Source organism: Apteryx rowi, unplaced genomic scaffold, assembly GCF_003343035.1.
Source record: "Apteryx rowi isolate R43461 unplaced genomic scaffold, aptRow1 scaffold_567, whole genome shotgun sequence".
Classification (NCBI taxonomy): Eukaryota; Metazoa; Chordata; class Aves; order Apterygiformes; family Apterygidae; genus Apteryx; species Apteryx rowi.
The window spans coordinates 178,866-198,820 of record NW_020450835.1 but is presented as its reverse complement, the minus strand read 5'-3'; the positions used below and the strand labels follow the sequence as shown (position 1 = coordinate 198,820).

Here is a 19,955-nt window from a genome sequence, read left to right as displayed (position 1 = left end):
CCCGCGCCGGCACCGGGACCGGCGCCGGCGCCGGGGCTGCCCGAGCTGCGGCGCCTCGAGGAGCTCGACCTCAGCTTCAACCGCCTGCGCCGCCTGCCCGACGGGCTGGCCCGCCTGCGCCGCCTGCGCGCCCTCGACGTCGACCACAACCTGCTGCCCGCCTTCCCCGCCGCCCTGCTCGAGCTGCCCGCCCTCGAGGAGCTCGACTGCTCCGGCAACCGCCACCTGGGCGCCCTGCCCGAGGGCATCGCCGCCCTGCGCCGCCTCAAGGTGCTCTGGCTCAGCGGCACGGGGCTCGCCGCCCTGCCCGACGGCCTCTGCCAGCTGGCCGCCCTCGAGAGCCTCATGCTCGACGGCAACCGCCTGCGCGCCCTGCCCGCCGGCTTCGGCCRCCTCCAGCGCCTCAAGATGCTCAACCTCTCCTCCAACCTGCTGGGCGAGTTCCCCGCCGCCGTCCTCGCCCTGCCGGGCCTCGAGGAGCTCTACCTGAGCCGCAACCAGCTCGCCCTGCTGCCCGCTCGCCTCTGCCAGCTCCGCCAGCTCCGCACCCTCTGGCTCGACAACAACCGCATCCGCTACCTGCCCGACTCCATCGTGCTCCTCCGCAGCCTGGAGGAGCTGGTGCTGCAGGGCAACCAGATCGCCATCCTGCCTGAGGGCTTCGGGCAGCTCTCCCGCGTCACCCTGTGGAAGATCAAGGACAACCCGCTCATCCAGCCCCCCTACGAGGTGTGCATGAAGGGCATCCCCTACATCGCGGCCTACCAGCAGGAGCTGGCCCACTCCCAGCCGGCCCTCAAGCCCCGCCTCAAGCTGGTCCTCATGGGCCCGAAGGACGCGGGCAAGACCTTGCTCCGGCGGCGCCTCATGGACGAGGACGCGGGGCGCCCCGACGCAGGCGGCGCCCAGCCCCGCGGGCGCCCCGGCCAGCAGCGAGACGCCGGGAGAGCGCGCGTTGCGGGCCGCCCCTTCCCGGAGCCTCGGGGCGCCGCCTCCACGCGGCCGCTGGAGCGTCTCCCCGCTGAGCGGCAGGACGTCCCCCCCGCTTTTCGCGAAGCCCCGTGCCCTGCGCCATCGCCGGACGCCTCCCAAGCGCCGTCGGCAGCGGGGCTGCCCGGAGGCAGCAAGGGCATCGAGGTGATGGACTGGACGGCGGACGCGGAGAGGGGCCTGACGTTCATCGTGTACGAGCTCGCGGGGGACCCGAGCTACGACGTCATCCAGTCTTTCTTCCTCTCGCCCGGAGCCTTGTACGTGCTGGTGGTGAATCTGAGTGCCTACGTCCCTCAGCACTTCTACCGCTCTGTGGGCTACTTCTTGCACTGGCTTGGTTCCAAGGTGCCCCACGCTGTGGTGTGCATGGTGGGGACCCACGCCGACCTCTGCGCGGAGCGGGAGCTGGAGGAGAAGTGCCTGGACATCCATCACCAGATCGCTCTGCAGGAGAAACGGGATGCCGAGGGACTCCAGAGCTTGGTCCAGCAGGTGGATGAGGCCCTGGCACAGGACTTTGACCTGCGCTGCTCCAGCCCGCACGCCGCCTTTTACGGGGTCTCGGACAAGAACTTGCGGCGGAAGAAAGCCCAGTTCCAGTATCTTTTAAACAACCGCCCGCAGATCCTCTCCCCGGTGCTGCCCTTCAGCTGCCGGGACCCCTGCCAGGTGCGTCGCCTGCGGGACAAACTCCTCTCGGTGGCCGAGCACCGGGACATCTTCCCGAACCTGCACCGAGTGTTGCCCAAATCCTGGCAGGTGCTGGAGGAGCTGCACTTCCAGCCGCAGGCTCAGCAGCTGTGGCTCAGCTGGTGGGACTCTGCCCGGCTGGGCTTGCAGGCGGGCCTGACCGAGGATCGGCTCCAGAGCGCCCTGTCCTACCTGCACGAGAGCGGGAAGCTCCTCTACTTTGAGGAGCACCTCACGCTGCGGGAGTACGTGTTCCACAACCTGCCGCGGCTCATCGACATCCTCAACGTCTTCTGCCAGCGGGATGCCACCGTGCTGCTCCAGAAGCTGCTCGGCGACGCCCCCGTCGATGAGCTGAGGGCCACCCAGCTCCACCACTACGTGGAGGGCTTCTTGCTGCACGGCCTCCTCCCCGCCCACGTTATCCGCCTGCTTCTCAAGCCCCACGTCCAGAGCCGGGAGGACCTGCAGCTCATCCTGGAGCTGCTGGAGAAGATGGGGCTCTGCTACTGCGTCAACAAACCCAAATGCAAGCCCCTGAACGGGGCGGCTGCCTGGTACAAGTTCCCCTGCTACGTGAAGAACGAGGTGCCCCACGCCGAGGCGTGGATTAACGGCGCCAACCTGAGCGGACAGTCCTTTGTGGTCGAGCAGCTGCAGATTGAGTACAGCTTCCCGTTCATTTTCCCACCCGGCTTGTTCGCCCGCTACAGCGTCCAGATCAACAGCCACGTGGTTCAGCGGTCGGATGGCAAATACCAGATCTACGCCTACCGGGGGAAGGTGCCGGTGGTGGTGAGTTACCGGCCTGCCCGGGGAGCTCTGCAGCCGGACACTCTCTCTATCGCTAGTCACGCGTCCCTACCAAATATCTGGACAGCCTGGCAAGCCATAACCCCTTTAGTGGAAGAACTGAACGTCCTGCTCCAAGAGTGGCCGGGCCTGTACTACACTGTGCACGTCCTCTGTTCTAAGTGCCTTAAAAGAGGGTCGCCCAACCCGCACACCTTCCCAGGTAAGGCGCGACCCGGCCGCCCTTTCGGCCCTGCCGGGAGGGAGGCTTGCGGTGTCGGTCTCGGCTCTGCCGCGTTTCGCCTTTCCTGTAGCTCTCTTCCCCGATGACTTGGGTCGTGCGAGGAGATATTAGGGTGGCTCCAAGGAGACAGGCTTAAAATAACCCTGTTCCGAGATGGAGGCAATGGTGGGGGGGGGGGTAACGTCCACCTTTGGGTGCCTTTTTCCTCTGCTTGCGGGGTTTTGGCCCCGAGGACTGGCCGTGTTGCTGTTGGAAGGGCCCGGCCCTGTCCTCCTTGCTTTGGTTCCTGTGAATAGTTCTGCGTTTTTCTCCTTATTCCCTTTAGCTCGCAGCCTCCCCTTCTCTTGGGGCTGTTTGTAATCACAGATGGAGACTGCGAAAAGACCCCTGGGCCCCCCCCCAAAAACCATGATCTGTGATGTAGCTGCTGAGAACGTGGGAAAGCTCCCTGTAGTAGGCGCTGGGTGTTTTGACCTTCATAGCCCTATATAAAAATACAGCCTATATATAGCCTACGTATAGCCTATATATAAAAAGCTTCCTCTTGCCTACGAGGTCCCGTCTCCGACGGGAAGCATTCCTCCCTGAAGAGAGAAGGATGCTCCATCTTCTTTGTGTCCGTGGCTCACCTAGGAGCGGTTCCCAGCCTGCAGGTTTGGGAGCTATTGTTCCTAAGAAAACAAAACCCCAGTTCTTTCCYTTCCATCCCCTGCCGTCCCGCTTTTTCGAAAGAAAAAAAGCATCGTCTCTCTCCTCTGGAACGTAACTAGCCGCGGTGCTTTTTAAAGCCGTGACCGCGCTGGTCTTTTCCGGCGGCGTCTGCTTTACTTTGCACGCGTGCAGGTGCTGCCTTCTGACCCACCTCCTCCCTGCCCCGCTGTACGGCTCTGGGGTTTGCCGGTGCCGCGGGAAAGGCATTTCGGCATGCCAATCCGTGAGAAATCAAACCCCCCTCTGAACCGTAAGCAGCGCTCTAGAAACGCCCATTTCCTCCCCAGCCGTGCTGGAAGTATTTTTAAACCTTGTTCTTTTATAGGTAATCTGAAATAGGGAGGGAGCAGGAGTGTGACTCAAGTTGAAGCAAGTGGCGGTGCCAAATCGGTTCGTAGGCGAATGTGGATAATAGCGTGTGGTGTTTTTTTTTCCCCCTTTTTCTGGGCCTGAAAATAAGGAGATGCTTTTTGCTCCTCAGCCTGCGTCCCGGCTCYGTTGGTTGCATCTGCCTCTAAACGCATTAGCTTACGTAAGGGCCGTTGTACGTGTGCGTGGGGAGGGCCGGGCGTGCGGACCCATGCTGTGCAAATTGCAGAGCAGCAGCAGCACGATCCCTTTCCCTTGCTGCCGACACGGTGCTCTGAGCAATGCTTTCCAAAAAAAATAAAATAAAGGCCTAAAAAAATGAGCCAAGAGAGCAAACTGTACGTCCAGGTGTTAAGAGCCGAGTCCTGAAGGTTCAGCTTGCGATTAGACGGGACCTGCGGCCGCACGTATTTTTTTTGTGAATGCTTCCTGGCTGATCCTTTTTGCAAACAGGTGATGTTTCACAGGTGAAACGTGAAGGCGATCCCGATGGCATTCGCAAAGATGGTTGGCATCTTTCTGCCATCTGAGCAGGCCCAGAAGAACAAGGAGAGCGTTGAGGCCTTTCCCTTTGGCTTTGGCTGGATCATATATGTTTCCTGAAGGTGGGAAGAGATTGCTGCCACCAGGCAGCCAAGCCTGGCGTGCTGGGAAGTTGGGGTGCCAGTAGGCAGCACATCATTTGGCGCAGGTGCCAAAAGAGGTTACTTAAACCTCGCTCAGCCGTGAACTCCATGAGCTGTACGAGACATGTGAACAAGCAAGTAGGGCAAGAGTGTGTCTCGCGTTATGAAAATGCACAGTGAGGGAGAYGTCTCTTTCTTCCCGAGCTCTTCTGAGGGAAATTCCAGGCAATTACAGCGCTGCTAACGCTTAACTAGGGCTGTGGTCTTTTTAGGACTGTGTTGACGAATGGCTTTGCYGCCTGTTGACCTTAATAAGGGAAATATTTCTGTGGAGACACTGCCAAATCTGTGCTCAAAAATGGAAGTGCAGCTTGGCTGCACGTCCGGTTGTGCAATCTGTGTTGTCGTTAGTGAAACCGACGGTGCATTCTGTGGTCATCCAAAATTTTCGTTGGAATCCCCTTCAAAGAGGGGACTTGGATGTTCGTGAGTTGAGGATTTGGCCACGAATATTCAATCCTAGCTTTTAACCCCCCTTTCTTCCCACTCGGCCCTTCACGCACAGGCTCTAAAACTTCTGTTGTTTAATACACACCGAAATTTTCTCGGAACAAGCCAGTGGGCACAGAAACGGTTAATAAGAATCGGGATTCTGGATTTGTTCTTTTGAGGGTTTATTGCAGATGACAAAGAAAAAAAAAAATGCCTTGGCAGGGTCCTTTTAAGGAAGTTTTTATGTCTGAAACATAGTTTTGTAGCTGGGTGAAATAGTAACTGAATTGGAATCTGAGCTGGAAGCTCWGCGCGCTTTGATGCTGCAGTCGTCAGCTCGGCTGATAAGTGAAGTGCTGAATTTTTTTCTTTTTTCTTTTGCTCTATATCTAAGCAAAAAGACCCCTTGCAGACTGAGACAGGCCTATCCCCGCTTGGACTGACCGACACGAATCGGTTTCCGCTGCAAGCCAGTGCGATCTCGGTGGGATTGCCCCAGGCATTGTGAAATGCTGTGATTTTTGTACGCGATGTTTCTTTGGTCCCTGGATTGAAGGGCTCTTAGGTGGTTCGCGTCCGATAAGCTATAAAGTGGCTGGAGGATGGGGGGGCCGCCGCCGCCTGCCTAGCGGACACGTGCGCTTCGTTTGAACGGGCAAAGTAGCGTGACCGGATTTTCCAGGCTCTCCTTGTTTGCACCTGCTGACCGCCCGGCTGCCGCCCCCCCTTCTGCAAAAATGCAGGGATTTTTAAAGGGGCTGCAGAGTTGTGGATTTCTAGCTTGTCTCTAAAGTCGGGCAAAACACGCGTGTGTGCACGTACTCTTCTCTTACCGCAGGGTGGAAGGAGCCTGGAGAGCAATGCTCCGCCTGGCTGTTTGGGAGCCAGTCCGCCCGCGGCGGTGGGGAGGGGCGAGGGGGGTTCTGCTAACCTTTGCCAGACCTCAGAATTACAAAAGCCCGTCTGTTCCTTGGAGAGGACCCTCGGGGATTTGCGAGGAGGAGGTGGAACGACGTCGGATGAAACGTAAGAGGGTACGTTGAAACAGTCCAACCGTGCTCTGAGCCAGGCTGGGTCCCGGCCAGCTCGGGCTCATCCGAGTGGCGTTCTGCACAAGGCATCCCAATGTTATCCTTTCGGCTTTGGGGGCTTTGTGCTTGACCAGTGGTTTTCTTTTTTTTCCTGCTTATGGAGTTGGCTATGGGAACGCAGGCATGAGAAGGCCAGGGGCTCACGCCAGCTGCGCAGAACTGACCAAACGCTGTCAGAAGCAAGACAAGGTGATCTCAGTTTTTCGTGGATTAAAAATGTGCCGACGCGCACACAGCCGCAGGCAAAGATGCTGTGTGCAAACCCAGCAGCCCCTCTCCAAAAGGATGCTGCAAAGCTACGGGGAGTGTGGAGAGAAGCTGCAGGACTGCTGAGAGCTGGAGAGGCCTCCTGCGGAGAGAAAGCGCGGTTCTTCCGTCTGCCTTGCTCCCTCCTTGCTGCCCCCTTCGTAAGACATCAAAACAGAGGGGAGATCACGAGCCTCCGCTCTGCCTGTCATATATGCCATATAGGAATATGAAAGATAAGCAGAAGGCAGGAGTATACGGCAGTCACCCTTGGGGTGCAGAAGAAGGTGTTTTCTTTCTATCGTAGCGTAGTTCCCTCTGCCATGGCCAGAGCAGGGCTAATTCTAGGTCACCTTATTATGCACGTGATTCGAGGTGAACCATGCTCGCCTTCCCCACGTCGGAGTTGGAAGAGAGCATGAACTTCCTCAGCAGCTGGGATGGAGTCACAAGGTGGGGAGGTAGGAGATCCCACGCTGTGTCACGCTGGCAAGCCCCACACCAGGAGAGGAGGCAGCAGGTGAGACCGGTTTGGTCAGAAGGTCTCAAAAATTGAAGTTGGCTCCAAAAACTTGAGCAGCCTTTGAAAGAAGGGCTGGTGTCAGGTGCCTGGTTGTTCTTCTTTGTAATTAAATTACAGGTGGCCGGGGTTTTTTTTGCATAGACAATTGCTGTTAGAGCAACGCCCGCTTGTAATAGAGCCTGATGCCAGCATTTGGCAGCCTTTTATTGGCCCTGTTTGAGAACTGGGTCTTTTCTGGCCTTATTTTCAAGGTAGATGCTGCAGCTTTTGGGGGCTGTCGTCACGCTCTCCTGAAAGACGTGGCTTTGGTGGAGCGCTGTGGCTGGTGGGGCAAGACTTCAGCACAGCATAAGCACCAGACATTGATGATCTGGGTGGCAGGAGGGTAAAGCAGGAAAAGGCCCAATGAACTGGAAGGAAAAGGGATCAGTTGCTAAGCTTGGGGAAACTAGTGGGATTGGAAAAATAGCGCTAGAGCGCTGTTTATTTAGCTTACCAGTTGAGGACTGATTTGTGTGCTGCTAAAGCGATGGTCTTGGGTGATGTGGCTTGCTGTACGCAATGGTGTGGAAACCCAGGCTTTGTGTTAAGCAGTATGTTGCATGGTGAGCGCTTGAGGTCCTCTCGCTTGGTGGCTGTGGTGGGGCATCCTCTAATTTAACCAATATGTTGGGAGAAGAGGTAACGAAGCTCTGGCTTTGTGAACTCGGAGGAGCAGAGAAGTCGCCAGAGGAAGAGCGCGGCGTGCAGCGTGGCTGGTGGAGCACGGGGTGTGGGAACCAGCCCTTGGGGAGAAACCGGAGCAGCCGGCTCAGAGCTGGGGCTCGTTGCTGCCAAAGCTACCGAGCGGTCCGGTCCGGACGCCCGCCCGCTGCGCTCACGGCAGCTGGTGTCGGGGCAGCTCGCCGTCAAACTGACTCAGGAAACGGAAACAGAAGGGACAGACTCGCTGTGGATGCCGGAAGAGAGCCTTGGGCATTGAATTGCTTTTTTAAAGTGCTGCCATTGTTGGTTGTCACGTATTGTGTGCATCCTTTTGTGTGTGTATGTATCTATCTATGTACATTCCATGCTAGGAACATTAAAGTAGGTACTTGCCAAAATTACTTGAAGTTAGGATTGCAGCATGCGTGATTTCAAACTGCTTGGAGGAATTCTCTTCCATATRTGAAAATTTTTGATACGTTCCTGCTAGAGGAAAAGTTTCCTGGTATGTTGGCAGCGGTACGAGAAAAGTCTTCTGCTCCCTGGATGGTTGTTAGGCTGGCAACATAGGCTGCCTCTCCTGCTGGGTATCTGCGAGATCTCTCTGGGCAAGGAGCTCTTGATTTTGCTTCTAAATATAAACGTTGTAAAGCCCTCCAGACGTGCCAGCAATCTTCCAGTGAGATACTCRATAGTGAAGAAAACAGGCTTGCAAGCTGCTGTTGGGGGGAAATGTTATTGTATTAACAATGCATGTGTATGGCAAGATCTTCTAATTTATACCCCCTAGCCAGCAAGGCCGAGAAAAAAGGGGTGATGGTTCAAATGGGCTTGTTGCATAGCAAAATTTCCCTGAGCCCTTCCTTAATGGCTTGCCTAGCCCTGCCTTATTCCACGCGGAGAGTCATCTCCAGGCCTCGGGCCCTCCAGACGTTGCACTGCCATCACTGGGTCAGGGAACTGCTAGATTCGATTGAGTAGATCTTTTTGGTTTGGTTAGTGAAGCAAAGCAGAGTTCTTGGCCTTTATTGCATTACTTTTTTTAAGAGTTGCTGAGATTTGTCTTTGCAGGAAACAATTATAAAAGAGCTGCTCATCCCGAATGACTCTTCATTTCATTGCGCAAGAACTTCTTAAAAACTACCCACCGTGGGGGTGAGTGGCTCTTCAGATAAAATCTTGGTGTAGGTTTTCCCCTCTCCACATTCAGCCGATTGCGTGAGGACCGATTCGTGCTCTGCTTCATCGCGCTGGGGGTGCAGATGTCCTGTAACCTGCTTTGTTTCCTGCTGCGTGCACCAATTTTTTGTGCTGCCGTGCCTCGTTCGTTAAAAACACCTGAAAGCGTGCTAGGCTTTCCCCTGTAAGGTTGGTTGGGGCACATCATGCGTGTCATCCAAGCGTTTGCTATGGAAGTTTTAAAAAACCAAACAAACCCCAAACAAAAAACTACAGAACATAATTGATTTATGAAGGACGCTATCTTCTGTCTTTTGTGACAGGGATCCTTGTGCTGATGCAAGCTTTCCATATTTAAGATGCTATGGGGTGCATATGTCTTTGAGAGGAAGGCTCCAAGGTGCAAATATGTTGCTAGACCCTATTCCTCCTTTTGTGCCTTGGGAGAGGGTGGTGGGAAGTCATCTTTGCTGACTTTTGGGGGTGTTGTGACCATGTTACTTGACATTGGGGCAGGGCTCTGAAAAAATGAGCATCTGTTTAAAAGCGAAATATGAATATGTCTATCTGATAGATAATTCTCCTGTATGCTGCGGCGTCTTGTTGCCTTTGCAGCGTTAAACAGGTAATTGCAGCAGCCTAGCATGTTCTCTAATGATCTGCCAGCCTTGGTGTTTTTAGAAGCTGCTGGGTGTACAGGACACAGGTAACACCTCCTGGGACAGGAGGGTCACCCACGTGGATGTGGCCTTCTTCCAGATGAGCGGTTTGCAGAGATTTGTCCTGGGATGCAGCATCTGGGGACGTCTCTGCTGGGAGATGGGCATGAGAACTGGGATAATTTCTGTGGGGAAGGAAAGACCAGGAAAGACCTGCGGGCTGGTTGGCACTGGGAGAATCCAGGAGAAGATCGAGCTGGATTTCACCTGAGATGTTGATCTGGACCATCTTTGAGGGTTTATGGTTCTGCCCCACCAGGCAGGTGGAAGGTGGCGGGCTGAAATCGTATTGTACTTGTGGTGTTTTCCTGGCTAAAGCTTGGTCCTGAGCGTGCCGTTTGGGTTGCTGGAGTGGTCAGTGGTAACGTGCTTTAGGACTGACGCAGTCTCCCGGGCTCTGTGGTTGGGGTGACTTGCCAGTGGCCAGTGGATTGCACTGAGCTGTGGCTGCTGGAGCACTTGCCTGCTTGAGCTGGTTGTGGTTTAAAGCCTAAGCTTAATTTCAGATTTGTGCTTTTTTTTTTTCCAGTGGTCATTTTCCAGAGCTCTGTGCTTCCCTCAAAGGTGTACTTAGTAGCTTTAGCTGTGGCTAAGTCGGACTTTGTGGGGGGAATGGACCGGGCTAGGACCTATAGACTTTGCAAGATAACGTTAATTTTGCATTGACAGTTTGGCTTGCGTGAACCAGGCAATGGCTTTGGGGTGAGGAGACGCTTCCGTTAAATGCAGCGATTTGCGAGCATCAGACAGACTGAACTGTGGAGGCAGGTAACCGAATCCTGTTCAAACTTGCCAGGTTTTGTCACCGCGTGTGACTCGGAGGCGATGCTGGAATACTCCAGGGAGGAGCTGCATCATCCTAGGTTACACTGAAGTGTCCTKTTGAGACAACGGGAGGCTTCTGCTGGGCTTTTGTTAGCCGCGTTTCACAAGCGTGGCTGAATACATGTCCGTAAAACCCCKTATAAAAAGGGATACCAGGATATCTTCCCCTTTACCCGTTTGCAGGATGRTGCTTGCCAAGTGTCCAGTTCAGATAAGCCTTTTAGTTTGTTTTATAGGAGAGGAAACCCGGATCCCTCCCGGTCCCTTCTGTTTCCTCCTCCTTCCCCTCATACCCCCGCTTTCTGGAGACTCTCCTTGTYGCAGCGTAACAGGAAGGAAGCAAATAAGTAAGCAGCAGTGCTAGGAGAGCGATTTGTGGACCTCAGGCTGCCGTGATAAAATTAACATCGTAGGCGCTTGTCCTAACAGAGCCCAGGATCCTGCCACGCTTCGCTTGAGGTTTGCGTCACTTGAATGATCTGATGTAGTGACTCTGCAGCGTTTCCGTGTGTCRGATTCCTTTGGGGGCACGTTCCCTGCATTTTTAGCAGGTCCTTTCATCTCCTGTCCTGCAGAGCGAGTGCTGGCCTGCGGTAAAGGACAGATCCTGCCCCTGCAGCAGGGCCAGGTTGTTGAGGAGCTTCCTGAAAAATGAAATCGGCCACAGTTTTCACGGTAGCACAGTCTACAGGGGTTGGCTGTCCCAGATGCTTGATCTAATTTGCATCCCATTTACCTAGCTGCTGTTTCTGCCATGTGAAACCACACGGTGTGAAAATGTGGAAGGAGAACATGCCCACTGGGTCTTGCTTGGCCCTCGCAAGACGAGCGCAATGCATTTGTTGCCCACGTGTCAGCGCAGGGCTGGAAGCAGAGGACTACTGGAGAGGCTAAGCTGTCCCAAACTTACCCCAAAACCAGTCTTTTATTGCCTCTTCCTCAACTGTTGCATTTTCATTACCGTCATTAATGTTCTCAGATGAATCGAGGTCGATCAAGAGTGAAGGTGGAAATATGGGGCAATGGCTGGGAACGATGATCCATTCTGGAAAGCTTGCATCTCTTTCTGTTGACTCTCCTGATGCTCCCGTTCCTGTCTCTCCATCCTCCAYGCTGTCTCTGTGTATTTTCACTGTATATATCTCACTAGTCCCTGCACGCATCCTCCCTCTTCTCCATAATTACAGGGAAAAATAGCTTCGCTGTCTGTCAGATTGCGAACCATTGCATTTTTCAGGATTAAGTCCTCAACAGATAGCGTGATGCAGCTGTGTTTATGCCAGTGCATGATAGGGAATGTTTCAAGGTGTTGGTGTGCAATGCATTTGGTTTTTCCTTAAAAAGGGCCGAACAGCTGGGGCCTCACATATATGGGAGCAAAGGGGGACCTGGGGCAGCTGCAGAAGTTAGCAGTCCCCTTCCTTGGGTAATTGCTCACTTCTGTCTGTGAAGTGGGGAGCTGCTCGGAGGAGCAGTGCCCTTCCTTTGCAGGGGGCTTTAGTCGTGATGGGGCCGATAGGAGCGGAAGAGATGGTAAGGAGACGTCCGAGCTGCTCGGCACGTATCAGGAGATCTGTAGGGTGGAAGGCGTCTTGCAAATTGCCAACTCTTCCCCGTGCCCTCAGGGAACCCACGGGTATCATAAATCCAGACACGCTGGCGTCCGGCTGAGCAAAACCTGCGTGATGCTGAACTGCTCCGTAATGGGGAGCCGTTCCTGGACCCAAACTGGTTTTAAAGAGCRCTGTAGGTTGGCGGTACAGCTGCTGCCTTGGCCCCCTCTGCCTTAATTGCACGCTCTGCTGGTGAGCCAACCTCCGTCACACCATCGCCTCCCACGAGCGGGTCCGTCCTGGGCCGGGGAGAGTCGGGATGCTCCGTGCTGGCCTAAAGAAAGTTGGCTTTCCCGGGGGGACGCCTTGCCTAGGCTGCATCTTCGCTAAGCCGGCGCTCTGTACCCGGCGAGGAGCAACCAGGGCGACCTCCCGGCGCTCCGGCTAGGACGTCCCCGCCGTGGTAGTTTCCTGTTGATAAGCTTGTGCCGCGGCAAGGAGGGAAAGGACGGAGGGTTTTGTGTGTGCTCCCTCTCCCTGGCGGCGTGGGGCTTCTCGCCCGCCCGCTACGCGTGGTTTTATTTTAGAGGCAGAGCTGCTGGTCGGGGTTGAATGTGCCGAAGCAGAGGGTGTTCGGTGGCAGGTTTCCAGAGCCGGGAGCCTGCAGTGAGCACCAGGCCTCGTTTGACGCGTTACCTAACGGGATAAGTTTGCAGATCCCTGTGCCTTTCTCCAGTTCCTCCTTTTGGACAAACTCCTCTTTTGTCTGAGCGAGACTTTGACGCTCTTGTTTCAGGTAACGGCACTCGCTGGACGTGGAAAATTGTCCTGTGCAAAGGACTCAGTTTTATCCAAGTGGCTAAACTTTGGAAATTTATCAAAAAAGAGCTTCCCCTTCCTGCGATCTGACACAGCGCGTCTTGTCTGCTCGCACCGTGCTCGTCCTGGCCTCGCGTGGGGCCCCCGGCGATCCGGCTCTGCTCTCTAGGGTCCTGTCCTCTTGGCAGAGGCCCTCTCCCCCTCGCCCCCTGCTCTGGGGCTCAGGGCTCTCTTAGAAAGGTAGGGATGAGCCCTTCCCTCTGACAGCAGGGTTTTGTGTTTCTCCCCAGCAGCCTGGCTGYGCAGCGAGTGCCGGCGGTTCCGGATTTTACCTCCTCATTCGGGTTCTAGGAGGGCAGCGTGGGGAAGCCGTGGTGTTTCGTCCCCGTCCAGGTGGGGAGACCACCGTCTCGGCTCCGGTTTCGCAGATCTCCATTCACACGCTTCCTTTCGTTGTAGCTGCCGTTACAGACCGTGGCGGAGCCATCCCGGGCTTGAAAACGTACTGCTCGAGTCATGCCCAGCTGGAGCTGCTTGGCTGCTTGGTGTCGTGACAATTGTAATAATTCAAGCTTTCAAACTCTTTTACCCTTTTTTTTTTTTTTTTTGTCCTTTTTGTTTAAGACGGCTCCTTGAGACTTTGAGCTTGTATTTAGTGTGGCTGACAGCTCTGCTGCAGCTGGTTTCTGGCTTCTTTCTGAACATGCCRTGCCTGATTTCACGTTGAGATGGGAGTGAAGACGGACCTAAGTGGGATGCTGGGAAGAGATGCCGTTCCGTGCTGGCTGCGGTGTCCGCAGAGATCTGCTGAGCAAGAACTCAGTACTCTTTTTTTGAAGCTTCTAGTGGACCGTCGTGCAGAGACGTTCAGCGGGTGATAACAGGCCAGTGGAAACGGAGCTGATATGAGCCTCGCTCTGGACCTTCAGGCGTTTCCAGATGCTTTTGCCCAGCTGCGTGACAGTGCCAGAGGATTGCACGGGGAGGAAAGCTCGTGTGTGTTCTGTCCTCCCCAACAGCTCCAGCTGTGTCTCTCCAGAGAACCTCTGCTCTCAGGGGTTTGGGTACTCGTGGTGTTGGAGGAGAAGCCTGTGGTCTTGCTTTGGTGATGTTTTCACGCCAACCTTACTAGCAAGAAGTTTGCAGTATCTCAGAGGCACGTGCATGTGCCTGGAGGGAGTCCTTATGGCTCTTAGGTGATCGTTGTTGGACCTTGGCAAGACCTTAACTGTTGCTTGTGTGGGCAAATAATTCAGCCCAGCAAGCGGCTGCTGTGGTCAGCTTAGAGCTTTCCTAGGATGGGATGCTGAACAAGTGATGAAGAGTTGAGCCTTATATGGCTCTTTTCCCAAGCAGTGTATTTGTACCTCCAAGGTTTAAAGTAAAGACTTTTTTTTTCTTTTTTGGATAAAGGAAAATTTGGGGAATTTTCTTTTGGGATCAGAAAGATTAGCTTTATCTGTAGTCTGTCTTAACAGAAAGCTACCAAGGAGCTTTTAAAGCTGCCTGTTATTTTAAATTTGTTCCTTGTCCTTCTTTAAAGCAAACCACTGGTGTCTGCTAYGGCAAAAGGGAGCCTAGCGCGCTTTGTTTAGCTCCGCTGCAGATGCGCCAAAGCGCGTGTGTGCATGTGCATGATGTTAAGAAAACGTTGCCAAACAAGGCAAGACCTGCGCGCGTTAGTGATTCACCCAGGGATCTGATAAAAATCCTTTGGGCTGAAGAGGCTGCGATGAGAGCAGACGTTTGCTACGCTGGTTTGGGTACCGGAGCAGGCTGGCTCTGGATGGGTAACTTGGGTTTTTGGCCCAGTGCCTTGCGTGACGCGGTTAATCCGATCGTCGTTACAAAAGGATTTACAACTCTTCTTAATCAGAAGTCATTTTTAATAAAGCTTTGCCTTGCTTGGAAGTCTGTTCTCTTGGCCCGCGTGCTCAAGAGAAATGCAGGACGCCAAGAGGGCTGGGAGGGAAGCGAGCATGGGGAAGGGGCACAGGCGCCTCTGGTAGCTGGGCAGGTGCTGGGGAAGTCCGAAAAATGCAGGACACGTTTGAGCTAGCACCAAGCGCACAAAATCCTTACGTGTGCAGATAAGAGCAGCTGATGTGTCTGTGCCTTCTCTGCGTTTTTTCCTCAGGGGGCAAACTTGCAGGTGGTGGAGGGAGGGAAAGGCTCTTTCTAATCCAGTCTGGCTCGTGCGCCCCCTTTAAACCCTCTCTTTCCAAAATACTGGTGGTCTTCCTGAGCCTCATGCATCTTTCAGAGCAAACTGTGATTCCGGGTGAAGTGCAGGAGAAGAGGGGATGCTCTTTGCTTGTCCCTAACGACATTTTGTGGGAGTTTGTGTGTGGTTGCTCATGGTTTCTTTGGCTGTCGCCGTGCTTTTGTATTGCGGAAAGTGCCCTGGCTCTTTTTAATAACGCATGGTCTCTGAAATGTGCTGTCTTTTCCTCCTGTATGCCAGAGTCTTTTGTCCACTTTTCCACTGGAAAGCATCTTACGCTGCCCTGTCTGCTTCAACTGCCCTTTGGAGAAAGTCTGGTTCCAGGAGCCTGAGCTCCAGCTCTGAATGGTGTTTCATCCTGCCGGTTCCTGCTCTTCCAGTCCTGACAGTCCTCATGCTTGTGGTGTCTTGACCAGGTGCTCCAGGGTTCTTCGCTCCTGGGTCTTCTCTCTTTGATCAGTACAAATAAAGGCATGGGAATTGTTATTTCTTCCGAAGGGCCCTCTGGGAGGAGTGGTGCAGGCCACGTCCGCAGGAGAGCCGGCCAGCTTGCGGTCCAGGTGGGATGATGAAACGTGAAGGAGAGGGGGCCAGGACTGTGTTACAGTGACGTTGGGGAAGAAGCGTATTGGAGTCACCCTCCTGGTGGAAAGCTACCTGGAGGAAAAACTGGAAATAACACAGGTTTGCAGAACAAATAGTCCAAGAAGGTCCGAGAAGGAGCTCGGGTCTGTTGCCGAGCCCTGTGGCAGAGCACGCAGCTCCTGAGCGTGAGGGTTGATGCAGGGTGATGGAGAAGATGGTGGAGGAGTGAAGCGTTGCCTTGGCAAGGCTGTTGCCTCCCTGGGAGGCTGATGAGTTCGTTACAGCCTTGCTCCTCGCTGTTTCAGTGGCGAACACGACTGCTGTGGGAGAAGGGGTTTTTAACATCAAAGGAGGATGCGGCAGTTTACTGTTATCTTGGGGCACCGAGAATCCCAAACCAGACGGCATTTATCAGGCRGTGAACTCTGTGGGGAGCTAAGCGGCAAAGCTACTGTTCCTAAACTTGCATAATGTACCATTTTGGAAGGCATTCCAGTGGCAGAATAAAAGAGCAGTCAGAGCTGCTTTCATCTGAGGTAGTAAAACAATCTATAATATTAAGTCCATAAATTCCCCGTTTTCCATGGGGAAAACGTGTGCATAAGCAAAGGCTGGTTATTTCCCTCATAACAGCTGTTAGCTGTAGTCACCTGTTCGGATATTAGGGAACGAGAGTGTTCAGAAAAGAATGGTTAAATGATTGGAAATGTCGGGGATTCACTGCAAAAAAAAAAAAGATTTAAAAGATTAGTCCTCCTCATCCCTTCTGGAAAAGGGGACAAGTAGAAAGAGATTTTGTAAAGCTCTTACTGTTAAGAGGACAAACGGGGCTTTGTTCTTGACCGTTCAGCGGGGCAAAGCCGGCAACTCACTCGCACTTCAAAGACAGCAATTCTGGTACTAATAGAAATACTTTAAACCAAAGGGCTGGAGAGGATTTAAAACAGCGGTCTGTTCTCACCTCTGCTGGCCCAGGGAAACCCCGGCTCTGATCTCTCTGGAGATCACTGCCACGTGCCCCAGCAATGCTTCTGCTGAAGACATGAGACTTACAGGTGAGACCAAGAGGAGGGTCGGCCACTGGCTTTAGCGCTCTGCTCCTCTGATTTCTGCTGTATTGCGTAGGCCGTGCGGCCAAGTCAACATCACGCTCTGTCCGACGAGAAAAACACATCATGAGAAGCAGCAAGGAGGCATTTTATTTTGTTCAAACTGAGCCTGACTCTAGAAAAAGTTCTGTGATGGACAATCACTGATGAAATCCCACAGCGCGGTGGCTTCAAGAGAACATTGCGTTAATACGTTAAAATGGGGCTTCTCCCCCTTATCTTTAACTTAAGGGTGAGTTTAAATTGCTGCAATCGGCAGATGAAACACTTATTTTATCAAACATTTGAGCAYGAAAGGGAGTTAGAGCAGTCGGACTTTGTTTCTTAAACTAGTATGATTATGAAGGAAAAGAACATGAATTTGTGCCTTTGCTTGAATGGGCTCCCTGGTGAACAGGCTACAGGGAGAGCCGTGAGTGCAGCTTTGGAGGGACTGAGATTGCCTTAAGGTGAGGTGCAYGCACAATATACCTCTGTAAACGATCTGGAGGAGAATACTTACCACGCCGRTTAGAAAAACAGCTTCCTCCATTCAGTTCAGAGTTTGCTGAACACGTTTATTTAAGCCTCGGCGTGGCCCTAAGGCAAGAGCAATTYGTGGAGCCAAGTTACATTTATCCAGGGAGAAGTTTATTTAATCGCGGGGAAAACTGTTGGACGACGCGGGTACGTACATGTCTTTCACGTGCGTTTTGGTTTGTTCATCTTTTTCTTGGCTGGCAAAAGGCAGGTAATTAAAAAACATGAAGGCTGTTAGGGCAGAGCGGGAGAGGCTGCTGCAAGGGAAATCGCAGGTCTTCTGCTTCTCAGCCGGGCTTTGCCGAAGGCTCGTTGCAGACGGAGGGACTGGGTAGCCTGGATCCTGCCTCCAGCCGTGACCACGTGTGCGCTACCCACGGGCAGGGGTGAGGGGAAGCCAAGTGCATGAAGATGCTTGTCCGTAATGTTCTCCCAGCCTTTGGGCCTTTTCGGCTCAGGGGATTTGTCTCTTTAGTAACGCTTAGACTCTCTCTTCCAGTTATTGATCCGGTCTCTTCTTGAACCCACGTGAACTTACCGARTCTATCGTGTAGCGCAGCAAGGCGTTCCACCGACTGCATCCGTCGCCTGCTGACCCGCCTCCGTYGATCCGCTTTGAGCGAGCTGGCTTCAGCGGCGTTTGCTGCTTCCCAGTCCCTGCGCTGGAGCAGGCAGAAAGCGATCTGCCGGTTCTGGTTGCAGCAGCCAAGCYGTCGTGAGAAGAACGCCTTGCAGCCTTGCCTAACCCTCTTCTAAATTTAGCAGAGGCTCAGCCTGGGACGGCTGCGGTTCCAGACTYGGGCTTGCGTAAGGCTGGAAGTCCCCAGGAGCGAACCTTTCGGGCTCCCCCCTCCTGCGGCTGGCCCTTCGCCCCGCTAGCTCGTAACGTGTTGAGGCCCGAGTGCGGAGAGCCAGAGCGAGCAGGGTGCAGGCCAGTCCTGGCGGCCCCCTGCAGACCTGGGGGGGCCYGCCCTGCCTTTATGGCTTTCCGGGATGTCGTGGGAATCGTCGCCCCCTTCCTTGGACCCGCTGYGGCTGGCTGGCTGGCRTTTGGGCGGACGCCGCGCGCGCGGYCGTGCCCCGCTGTTAGCGGGTCRGAGCAGACAGGTTGGGGCCCTGCAGCCTTCTCTCCAGCTGGTCCCTTGCGTTGGCAGAATGAGAAAGTGCTCGTGGCTCTGTGCCAAGGTTGGGGGGGGGAGAGAGCATTAAAAATAACCAAAAGATAGATTTGGGGCTTGGTTACTGAGTGCYGGGCCTGTTTCTATTCCGGGATGAAGATGACTCGCCCTGAGCTCATTAYGCTGTGACTCTTCCTTAAAATGCCTTGACAGTCGATTTCGTTTCAGCTAATAAGGTCCTAAAATGTTAATGAAGCGAATCAATTTTTCATGGTTTTGCATTGCAGTCGTCTGAAAGCGCTGTGTTGCAATCTGCTGAATCCAGGGAGCTTTTTAGGGCATAAAGTAGAAGGGCAGCAAAATATGCAGCAATTTAGAGGATTCCTTGGTTCCTTCTTCAGCTTTCTGCAGTCCCCCTTCTCCCCCCCCCTCCCCGTTTAGGATCAAAAATCGCAGCATCTCCCCCTTATGGCAGTTCTCTTGCTAAGATGATAGTGTCACTTGATGTAAACGCTCTCCGTGCTCAATATTTCATGAGACGCGGAAAGAGGAGAGGCGTTACATGCTTTGTGTGCACACAAAGCTCAGTGACTTACGCCGGCTTGGGAATTAGGTAGGTGCCATCCTTTATTTCTCCGAGTGCTTGTTTCATACCGTCGGAAGGTGCCAGAGGCTTCAAACCATCCCGGCTGCTCCTGGAGTTATTTTGATGGAGTTACTTTGATTTGCTCTTGCTCTCCCTACTCTTGCTTTGCGAGTATGGTGAGAGGAAGTATTGAAATGTGTGGCTTGGGAAATGTGTTTTCTAAAAAACAAACAAAAAATGCATTCCATTTTAAACTGTAATTAATTCGTATGCACTTGAGAAACAGATAATTAATGTTTAGGGACAATCAAAGAGTTTTCCGAGTTTCATAAAGTTGCCTTTTGTCCTGCAGCACTGGTGAGAGGTGATCTCAAGTGACTCATTTCATGGAAATTAGTGGGTGAGATGTAAATCAGTGATTTAAATGGTTGCCGTCCGGTAGCTGCYGAGTTGAGCGTCAGAAGCGCCGTCYGCCCGACTTCTGCGCCTGAAGGCGCACTCAGCCTGGTGCCAAAGGTTTCCCCGGAGCTTTTGCAGCCGCTGAGGTGCGTCGGTGTCCTCGTTTGCTGTTACGTCCCCCCCATCCGGGGAAAAACTGCTGGGGCTTTAGCTGAGCAGCGCGCCCRGCTTCCCCAGCAAGCCTGGGGCTGCCCGCCCTGGGGAGCGGGGTCTCCGGGTCCTGAATGCCGCAGGGCTCTGGGCCGGCGGTAGCAGAGGAACGGCTCTTCCTGGGCGTGTGAAGTGCCTGGCCGCTATTTGGGATGGAAAGCCTTGCGCACGTAAAGACAGTCCGCGGTGGGAGCGGTGGCCAGGAGAAGTACGGGCCGAGGCAGCCGCGCTAGGAAGCAAGCTGYGCATCTGCACCAGCCTCCTGTTGCAACTGGTGCCCGTCAGCAGAGCTTTCTGCTCTCCTGCTTCCTCYGTGGTGGTGTCTCCCGCTGGAGCACTTAAACGGGCTTGTCTGTTTTAAACCCCTTTAATCAGGACTGCCTTGTGAGGTTTATGAAACTGCCTGTCCGTAATCTGGATTTTCACCCTGCGCTGCTCCCTTTTGTGGTCTCTCTGCTTTGAGCCGCTTAGTTCTCACTGGGGTTGCAGSCAGGGGTGTAGAGCCTCCAGCGAGAAAAGAGAACCAAGTCCCAGCTTGGAGGTCTCTATCCAGTGCCACAGCTAGATAAGGCTGCTCAGGGCCTTGTAAATAACTCAAGGAAAGTGCAGAGCTTTGACTTTATGGGGA

General features: G+C 53.9%; 1 protein-coding gene across 2 annotated transcripts in view; it reads left to right on the top strand.

The window, feature by feature from the left end:
- The first annotated feature begins 19 nt into the window (after positions 1 to 19).
- Positions 20 to 19,955, top strand: part of MFHAS1 (malignant fibrous histiocytoma amplified sequence 1) — a 30,334-nt gene continuing 10,398 nt past the window's right edge. The window contains exon 1 of one of the 2 annotated variants that reach the window (XM_026082111.1): positions 20 to 2,698. In XM_026082111.1, the coding sequence (XP_025937896.1) occupies positions 346 to 2,698 (2,353 nt within the window). In that variant the 5' untranslated portion in view covers positions 20 to 345. The remainder of the gene's footprint in view (positions 2,699 to 19,955) is intronic. The other variant, XM_026082110.1, reaches the window with a different exon arrangement.